This window comes from Austrofundulus limnaeus, unplaced genomic scaffold (assembly GCF_001266775.1).
Source record: "Austrofundulus limnaeus strain Quisiro unplaced genomic scaffold, Austrofundulus_limnaeus-1.0 Scaffold95, whole genome shotgun sequence".
In the NCBI taxonomy this organism is placed as follows: Eukaryota; Metazoa; Chordata; class Actinopteri; order Cyprinodontiformes; family Rivulidae; genus Austrofundulus; species Austrofundulus limnaeus.
This window is the reverse complement of record NW_013952497.1, coordinates 2,473-12,050: the sequence shown is the minus strand read 5'-3', so window position 1 is coordinate 12,050 and position 9,578 is coordinate 2,473. Positions and strand designations below refer to the sequence as shown.

At 43.1% G+C, this 9,578-nt stretch overlaps 1 protein-coding gene across 1 annotated transcript in view; it reads left to right on the top strand.

Annotated features, from left to right (window-relative positions):
- The window catches only part of atm (ATM serine/threonine kinase), a gene marked incomplete at its 3' end in the record, with an annotated part of 33,598 nt that overhangs the window by 21,789 nt on the left and 2,231 nt on the right, over nucleotides 1–9,578 (top strand). Inside the window, 21 exon segments of the mRNA XM_014012795.1 lie at nucleotides 540–711; nucleotides 785–926; nucleotides 999–1,175; nucleotides 1,300–1,477; nucleotides 1,557–1,662; nucleotides 2,641–2,799; nucleotides 2,920–3,028; nucleotides 3,979–4,067; nucleotides 4,142–4,244; nucleotides 4,333–4,481; nucleotides 4,586–4,690; nucleotides 4,767–4,886; nucleotides 4,958–5,192; nucleotides 5,272–5,433; nucleotides 5,560–5,679; nucleotides 7,604–7,818; nucleotides 7,906–8,113; nucleotides 8,183–8,293; nucleotides 8,474–8,614; nucleotides 8,826–8,964; nucleotides 9,109–9,191. Of these exon segments, the coding sequence (XP_013868249.1) occupies nucleotides 540–711; nucleotides 785–926; nucleotides 999–1,175; nucleotides 1,300–1,477; nucleotides 1,557–1,662; nucleotides 2,641–2,799; nucleotides 2,920–3,028; nucleotides 3,979–4,067; nucleotides 4,142–4,244; nucleotides 4,333–4,481; nucleotides 4,586–4,690; nucleotides 4,767–4,886; nucleotides 4,958–5,192; nucleotides 5,272–5,433; nucleotides 5,560–5,679; nucleotides 7,604–7,818; nucleotides 7,906–8,113; nucleotides 8,183–8,293; nucleotides 8,474–8,614; nucleotides 8,826–8,964; nucleotides 9,109–9,191 (3,023 nt within the window).

Below are 9,578 nucleotides of genomic sequence, written 5' to 3'. Positions count from 1 at the left end.
ACACACACACACACACACACACACACACACACACACACACACACACACACACACACACACACACATCCGTTTGAAAATCCGATCAAAATTGACCAAGTTATGGTTATTTAAATAGTAAATATACCACACACATTCATGTTGAGTGAGCGAGCTCCCCCACCCAAGAAGGCCGCCGTGGACTATGAAATCCAGTTGGCCGGAAATACATTACYATAAATGGTAGTTTCGAAGAAAATAGTGTGACGAAATAAACAATGAAACGAAATAAGCAACAGCAGATTTTGAACAAACTGAAAAATTTGACCCATAAAAAATATAAAAATATCTTTGCAGTAACTGGACAGAATAAATTAAAGTTTTCTACACTCCTAGACACTATAATTGCACAAAAAAATAGTTTATAAATGCAAAAAAAAGGTGCATTTAGCATGATATGTCTCCTTTAATGTAAAATGTAATGGAGGTCGAATTAGTGGGGGTCCATGGTCCCGATGCAATGCACCCTCCTGCCTGAATGTAATGAAGAGTCTTTCCTGCAGAGGCGGCAGGCAGCTGTCTGGGAGAACTTGGCCCAGTGGACTTCTCCACCATCGCCCTCCTCCACGGCAGAGACCTCCTCTATGAAAAGGCGGCGTCTCTCTTGGCCTGYGCGGAGTCGCAGCGTATTTACATAATCCTGAACTGCATGAACGACGCGCTCACACAGCAGAGGTACGGGCAGCTCTGATCAGAAGTGTGCGTTGCTCAGAGTGCGCGGCTTTAGGTGGTTGTGTTTGTCTKTCAGGGTTGAGGTGAGGCGGGCAGCAGCTCAGTGCGTGAAGAACATCCTGGCCACTCAGTCTGGAGCCGACTTCTGGAGCCAGCACAAAGACAACAGAGACCCCTTGCTGGTTTATCTGAATCTCTTCAGAACAGCCAAGAACAAGGTGAGTTAATGTTTTTGTGTCAAACAATTGTGTTTCTTTGCTCTCATGTGTATATGTGTTCTCATCATCCAGGTGGCTGCAGTGAGTGCTGAGGAGAGCTCAGAGGCCAGGAGGAAGCTGGACAGCCAGGAGTTTTGGATTCCCCAGTCAGGCGGGCACCACGCCTGGCTGAAGGCTCTGTGCACAGCCCTGCTGGACAGTGGTGGGGTCAGGAGCGAGGGGCTGCTGCTGTCACGACCTCTGTGTCTGGTGAGTTCACAGTTTCAATAAATCACCCTCTGAACTCTCAGCCGTTCGTTCACGCTGCTCAGGTCTGGTTTCATTCTTAAACATTTAGTCCCAAACTGTCCCGATCTCCTCCACCTGTTTCCAGGTGATGGTGGACTGTTGCCAGAGGCTGCTGCCCCTCATCATTCACTCCATCCTGCTGGAGGACCCCAGCGGTTCCTGGAGGGAGCTGCTCTCTGCCCACATCCGGGACTTTTTCAGCTTTTGTTCCAGAAACGCTCAGGCCGCCAGTCGATCCGCCACGCCACTCAATTCCGACTCTGGTGTGTTCAAATGAGAAGCAAAATAAAAACAACATCTTGTGATATTTGCTGTTTTTGTGACAATAATTTATTCTTACAGAGTCCAACACTGCCAGCCAAGGTCTGTACGACAAGACGTCTCTGCGCACCATGCTAACTGTTATTGACTATCTGAGACACCACCGGAGACCACTGGAAGCTGACGGGTCTGTGATGCCATTATTTTGTGTTTGTTCATCTTTTTCTGATTCTTGGGTTATGAAATTCCATGTGGGAGTTCTGGTGATCAGTGATTGCTCATAGCATATTTGGTCATTTTTGTTACGGGGGGGGATGTTAAAAACAGCTGTCATTAATGGATGAAAAGAATTTAAATTTTGGGTCAAATCTTTTTGTTTTCGCTATCTTCTTGAGGGTAAGAAGCTGAAACCTTTGGGAACCAGACTTCTTACTTTATCTCAGGGGCCAACTCAAAGACCAGAGAGGACTTCTGTGTCTGGACTCCAACATCTTCTGGCCTCATTTGAAATCAGAAGTTTCAGAGTTCTGAGTCAAAAACATTGACTTTACGCTCCCAAATCAAAATTACAACTTGGAAAGTTAGAGGTTTCTCACCGACCCTGATCTCAGCGTGGCTGCCTTATTCCTAAAAGGAGATGAAAGCTGCAGGAATAAACTATTTATTTACTCTTTAACTCTATCCTTCTACAGATGTTGCAGATTTTTGAATTTCACCATATTTTGGAGACCGCACACAAAAAAATACATTTTAACCACTTTCATTTGTTCATCCTGACTTTTTTTAACCCTCATAATAGTAAAGTAGCTGCTTGAACTTGTGGCTCTAGTAAAGAGACCACCTCACTGTAAAAACTGCTTCTAAGATGCCATCAGTRGATATTTTGATCACAAATGAAACTGTCCGTCTTACCAAGTTTTAAAATCTTATATCCAGCCAAAAAGTCTTTTTGATCTTGTTTTGAGACTGATTTACTAAACAAGAACTGATTGTGTAAGAATAATAATCTTGCTTTCAGAATGTGTAAAATTATTTGTCTTGTTAGTTTGAAAATTTGACTCAAATCAAGTCAAAATATCTGCCAGTGGAGTAAGAAATTTTTACTTTGTAAGATTCTTGAAATGCTTGATTTGACTCAATTTTTTTCTTATTTTTCTCCTTGCAGTGACTSTTGCGGCACCGTGTGTGACTCAAACTTCTGGCTGGACCTGAACTACCTGGAGGTGGCCCGGGCTGCTCAGTCCTGCCTGGCCCACTTCACCGCTCTGCTCTACACAGAGATCTAYGTCGACAAGATCAAAGCCAACATGGAGGAAAACTGCAGGTACACGCGGAGAGGGATTTTCTTTATCTTCGTCACTACGTCATGTGTATAATTCAAAAGTACTATTATGTAGTTGTTTCAGTTTCTGTTTTTTAATCATTCTATGAAACAAATGTGCAGAACTAAGACCAGAGCAACACGCAAGATCAATTTTGAGGAGAACAGCCAGAACTTTTCCATCTCCAGTCTGACTGAGAAGAGTATGGAAGACACAAACATCAGTCTGCAGGTGTGTTCTGGTGCCAGATTTGTTCCTTTTTTTTAACCATTTAAAAGAATCTGTGTGAGGCCTTGTTTCACCAACAGGTTTATTGTGTTTGCTCTGATTGCACTTATTAGGTGTTAAGAGTTGCAATGATGATCAAGGAAGCACTAAATGTCAACTGTTGGCTTAGAAATGCAGTTCTAATAYAGTGAAAATCTGGAGGACAACAATGTTTTAGACAACTTGTGCTAAATTATGAAAGTTTTGTTATGAATTAATTTCCCAAATAGGTTATAGTATCTTTGTTACAGTATGTAAATGCCCAAAAGAGGATTCCAGTTGATTTTTTTAATACCATCTTCAACGTAGACATCTTCTGTTATGGACAAAATTTTCAAAAGTTGTCTTAAATGTTAAGTCAGGGTCTTAACTGAGAAAATGCTCTCACTCTGTCATCACCTGCTGTGTTTGTGGTGGGCAGTCATAATTAGATTATGCAGAGAGGGCAAAGTAAAAACAGCTAATTGTTTTTTTCCTGCTGAACTCAGAGGTAGAGAATAGTAGATGCAATAACAAACTGTTCTGCTTTTATAATGAAGCACAGCCTGAGTCTGTTGTGTAATTATTAGAGGTGTAAATCACCAGATTTATCACAATATATTGATAGGTTTGGATGGCGATACGATATTTCTCGATATTACAAAGTGTTTCACAATACAATTTTGATTCAGTTCAATTCACAAGTCTGCTATCAATATGGTATATCGATCCACATCGAGCATATGATGACGATATGGTTCTTTTTGCCCGATGTAATTGAATCATTAGTCATTTAATCTATATATCAATGTGGATCAATGTGTTCTTTTACTCTTAGTAATTATGTGAACCTTCAAAATAAAATTCTTCTTTTTTATACGTTTAATTGAAGAAATCGTTTCCACACGTTTGTCCTCCTTGTATCATGCTGGCAGGAGCTGCTGATCGAGGTGTATCGCAGCATCGGGGAGCCCGACAGTCTGTACGGCTGTGGAGGAGAGACCATGACCACTTCGCTGACGAGGTTAGATCTTTGCGAGCGACATTTGTTTCCCTCGGTTTGTGAACAGCGTCGTAACGTTTTGTTTTTCCGCTCAGGATTCGAACGTACGAACACGAGGCTCTGTGGGGAAAAGCCCTGACCTCCTACGACCTCAATTCTGCTCTGCCCGAGGTCACGCGCCTGGTTGGAATTGTGGAGGTAAGGTGGATAAAGCTAAAAAAAAAAACACCACGAATGAGGCTGCGTTACTCTCTTTTCCATCTGAACGTCCTCTCCTCACCAACAGGGTCTGCAGAACTTCGGTCTGAGCAGCATCCTCGCCACCTACCTGCGGGGTTTGGAGAGGGAGGGGGTGGAGTGGGGGGCTGAGCTGAGAGAGCTGCGCTTCCAGGCAGCCTGGAGGAACACCGAGTGGGACTGCGAGCTGTTAGAGAGGTGAGGGAGCAGACGTGCAACCTCACTAAATATCCCTTTATGCTTGATAGTATTCATCATGCAGTGTTTGGTTTTCCTCTCCACACATATTCTTGCTGCATAAGGAGTGAGAAATCCACCCCTGGATTCCACGAATCGATATTTTGCACCCTTCAGGCGCTGAGGGACAAAGACTTTTTTATATTTGATCAAACTCTGGAGCAAGCCAGGTCTGTTGAGCACGTAGAAATGTCTCGTCCAGTCTGAAGGATGAAGATGTTAACACTACCATGTGCTCTTCTTCAGGGTTGCTGAAGTGGAGGAGCTCTGCAGAGGCAGTCTAGAGGCTGTGTCCTCTCTGTATCCGGCCCTCAGGGACCTGCAGAGCATCAGGGAGCTGGAGAGTGTCAAACAGCTCTTCTCCGGGTGAATACATCAGGAACACAGCATCAGATGGGTTTTAATTGATGTTAACGATTGGTGTCCCCTCATATCAGACCTTTTTCAGATGTGGCTCTGAGGGAAGTTTGCAGCCAGTGGCGGCAGCACTCCCAGCTGCTTGTGGACAGCGATTTCACTGTGGTGGAGCCCATTCTCACTTTGCGTTCCGTGACCCAACACGCCCTGCTGTCCAGGTTACAAACCCCAGAGAGCATCCAGGACGTCCGCCTGGTGCTCACCGAGCACCTCATGGAGYTGTGCCGTCTGGCTCGCAAGGCTGGCAGCACTCAGGTAGCATCTACATGTTCACTTTTCTCCTCTCAGTGAGAAGTTTGTCACATTGTGTGATGGAGTCTGGCCTGGCGTTCAGCTTGCAGAGCGCGCGGTTTATCAGATGAAGCAGCTCGGCGGTGGAGGGACCTGCCCGGTGATGTCATGGCAGCTGGAGGAGGCCCAGGTGTTCTGGGCAAAGGGAGAACAGGGTCTGGCTCTGGGTCTGCTGAGACAGATGATACACAGACTGGAAGAAAAGGTCGAACACATAAACTCAAATCAAAGGACTGAGAAATAACACCTACAGATTTTTACTTTTTTTGGTTTATGAAAACGTTTCTCAGTAAATTAATATATATATTTTTCCTGACGTGTATTTGTTCAGGTGGACTTTAATCCTGCTCTGACACCGCTCTACACCGAGTGCCTCAGGCTGTGTGGAAACTGGCTGGCTGAGACCTGCCTGGAAAGTCCTGGAGTTATCCTGGAACAGTACCTGGAACGGGTAAAAGCAAGACCATGTAATGCTGAGCGTAGTGTTGGATGAACCTACTCATATAAATTAACACAGTTTGTTAATAAAACTGTGGTTTTTGTTAAAGAATGGTCTCAATTTTGACTTTCTTTTTATAAAATRATAACTACATGTTGCTGTATGAACWGTATCTGAAGTCTTAAACTATGATAAAATAGGAAAAGTTTATAAAATGTTTGACAAGTTTTGACACTTAAAGGTTGAGCGTGTGTAACATCATCATGTGTGGTTAAAAATAATCATAAAACCTTTATGGTGATTGTGTAAAAACCATAAAAGATATCAAAATACCAACTCAGTCAAGTATAAACCTACTTTTTTAACTCATTTAAACTTTGAATGATGTTTCCGCTGTGAAGTTTGATTGACCTGCAGAGCTACAAAAACTCCTTTTACCCAAATCCCATTGTTATCTAGAGGCAAATTATTTGCAGTAATTTGTTGTTTTGTTTTGCAAATATTGCCTACACCATTTAATGTACTTACATTAAAAGACAGAATGCTCTTCTTAATCAAAGCACACATTTTGATGCATTTTTTATATAGGTTTTCCCAAAATTCTGGGAAGACCAGTGAGATACAAATTGTGACAAATGGAAATTAGAGTTGTTTTCTGTCTGGAAAACACCCAAAAAATAATAAAATAATAAATTTCTTTTAAACTTCAGTCTGGAAAGGTTTCAAAAAAGTCCATTAAATGTTATTGTCTATCAGTCCAACCTTCTAAAGTACACACACAATACACACATGTTGGTTTTTATATACTCGTGTGGACTTTGTATTTACTTCCATTCATTTTTTTAGTCATTTCTATACCCTAATGCTGACCCCTCACACTAAAGGCTCCAGCATTCTACTGCCGAACTGTCGCAGTTTTATGACGAAAATCGCGTCTTTTCTGTTCACATTGTCGGCATTTCTTGTCGCAACCCGCGGGTCGAACATTTCACCCCCCTCCACATGAGAACACATATGAACTGTATGGCGTGATTGGTCAGAAGTTCGTGGGAGTGTTTTTGTTTGTGCTGAAAGCTCACACTGCATTTGCTTCAACCACTCACTTCAAAAAAAAAAAAAGGGAAGAAAAAAGCGATCGCTTCCAGAGCCGACTGCTGTACCATGAAGCAGCGATTTTTAAAGTTTTATTCAAACGGCCAAAAACTCATAAGTGGGGATAAAAAACTGACATTTTTCACGGTGGAATCTGACTGATAAAAACTTTGGAGCTTAATCTGGGACCAGTTTGAGGATAAACAACGTCGAGCAAGCCGCTGACTTTTTTTTTTTCCCGCATTGGACTCCCCTGGGAAGGAATCCCATGCAGTGTCGTATGCTGCAGCGGGAGGGGTTTCCCCAGGAGCTCGGCTCGGGGTGTCTCAGGAACTATGAAAGGTATGTGCGAAAACGAAYGCCGAACAACCACGTGACGGCGCATCRACCGGTCTTTTGCCGAGCTACCATACTGCAGGCTTAAGACTAACCACCCCAGTACATACCTGACCCTAAATCTAGCCTAAACTCAATCCACACCTTGGTCCTAAACTTAACCCCCCAGCCAAATCTAGTATCTGTACCCGTGGGGACCGGGCTTTGGTCCCTATGAGGAGCCCACAAGGCTGTGTTTTTCTGGGAAATGGTCCCCATGATGTAGCAAAAATGTGTCCACACACCCACATACAGTAGGTGTCCCTCTGAGAAAGACCCTCTGACCACACGCACCCATGATTTATTCATGTTCCAGATAAATCAAGAGTACGTCATAACATAAATATAAATTTTTAGTGAGTGACACTTTATCCACTGGAACAAGAGACTTTTGAGTTAATATTTAGGTTTTGAAAGAAGCCCTTACGTCCTCAGACCAGTAGAACTCACCTCCATGCTTTCCTCTCAGGCGGTGGAGGTGATTGAGGGGGAATCGGGGGCCCGGGACCCCAGACTGCAGAGCCAGCGGACTGAGGCCTTCCTGTCTCTGGCTCGCTTCTCTGACGCTCAGTACCAGAGCATCGACAAGTACATGAAGTCCTCCGAGTTTGAGAACAAGCAGGCGTTGCTGGAGAAGGCCAAAGAGGAGGTGGACCTGATTAAGGAGCGTAAAGTGACCAACAGGTTGTCGTCCTTCAGTTTCACTTTTTTTTTTTTTTGAGTGAAAGTTTTGATTCTTAGTTTTAGTTACCAGTAAGTTTGCCATCACAGATACACAATTAAGGTGCAGCGGGAGCTGGAGCTGGATGAGAAGGCCCTGTCAAACCTGCGGACGGACAGGCAGCGCTTCCTCTGCAAGGCGGTGGAGAACTACATCCAGTGTTTGGAGCAGGGCGAGGAGCACAACACCTGGGTGTTCCGGCTGGCTTCGCTCTGGCTGGAAAACGCAGACATCAAAGTGGTGAACGACACAATGAAGGTCAGCGGAACGACTTGTTCTCCAGCCTGAAGAAGGCCGAAGGTCAGCTTTGTTCATTTTGTTTTACAGAAGGGAGCGAAGCAGATCCCTTCTTACAAGTTCCTGCCGCTCATGTATCAGCTGGCCGCTCGCATGGGAACCAAGATGGGTTCCACCGAGTTCCACGACGTCATAAATGATGTAACACAGCAAATAATACTCCTTTTGTACTCATATATAGTTTGGTAGATGACAAAATTACACATAACTCATGTTTCTACACAATATTTAAATTGCATGTGTATTATTACTAAACCTGATCCACCTGTGTGACTTATTATCTAACTTTGTGTTGCTTTGATCAATTTTTTCTTTGAAAAGCTGATTTGTAGAGTGTGTTTGGATCATCCTCACCACACACTCTTCATCATTTTTGCCCTGGTGAACGCCAACAAAGACGAGGCATTTTGCAGAACACGGGTGTCTAAAAATTCTCCACGACAGGCGTCACAGTTTGACCTGGTGAGACTTTTTATTAAACAATATGAGACACCAACAGATCTATATTAAATAAATACTAGCTTATTCTGGTATTAACTCCGCTTGGTGTCGTTTATTGGATGATGATTGAAGTCAGAAGAAACAAGAGATATTGGTAATTTAGTGTATTCAATGTGTTTTTTAATGAAACCTCTATTTATCTCTTTAAATAAGCTCTGTTTTACTCCCACAGGAGCGCTCGAATGTGGCCCGCAAGCTCATCCGCGCAGTCAGTAAAAAACGAGGCAGGATGGTCCGGGACATCGAGCGCCTGTGTGACGCCTACATCTGTCTGGCTTACATGGACGCCAGCCGCCACAAGACTGAGAAGAGTGAGTCGTCTGAGCGCCACGGTGTACAGAAATACAAACCTTAAGTCATTTCGTGAACTCTGGGATTTCTGTTTTGTTTGAGAACTGAGAAATCTCTTTTAATTTTTGCTAAGTGTTGAATCTTTCTTGTCCTGTACGTTTTAGAGGCCATTCCCATCCCTGCTGATCAGCCCATCATGCAAATCAAGGAGCTCAGTGAGGTTACTATCCCCACCATGGAGATAAAGGTACTGATGTACTTTATATTAGAAAACTGGGAAGTTATAAATATAAAATCTTCAATAAAATGTGTTGACAAAAAAAGAAAACTGGGAAGTTGTTTTTGGTAGGAAAACAGAGGAAGTGACACTGTCAGACTTTTAACACTTCATATGTGAATGAGTAAGACTAGGCTTATATGGAAAGATAAAAGAATCTATCCATGATCCTTCTGTGCACAGTGAACCTCCAGCAAGTTGCAGTTTAGTTTCTGGCCTCAATCGCTCATGTTTTATTTTAGAACATGTCTAATAATTCATAATTTTGTGGAAACCAATATCCTTCACATTTTTTTGCCTTCTTTGTGTATGAATGTATATTATTTCTTTTTAACAGTTCTTTATCCACTTTTTCTT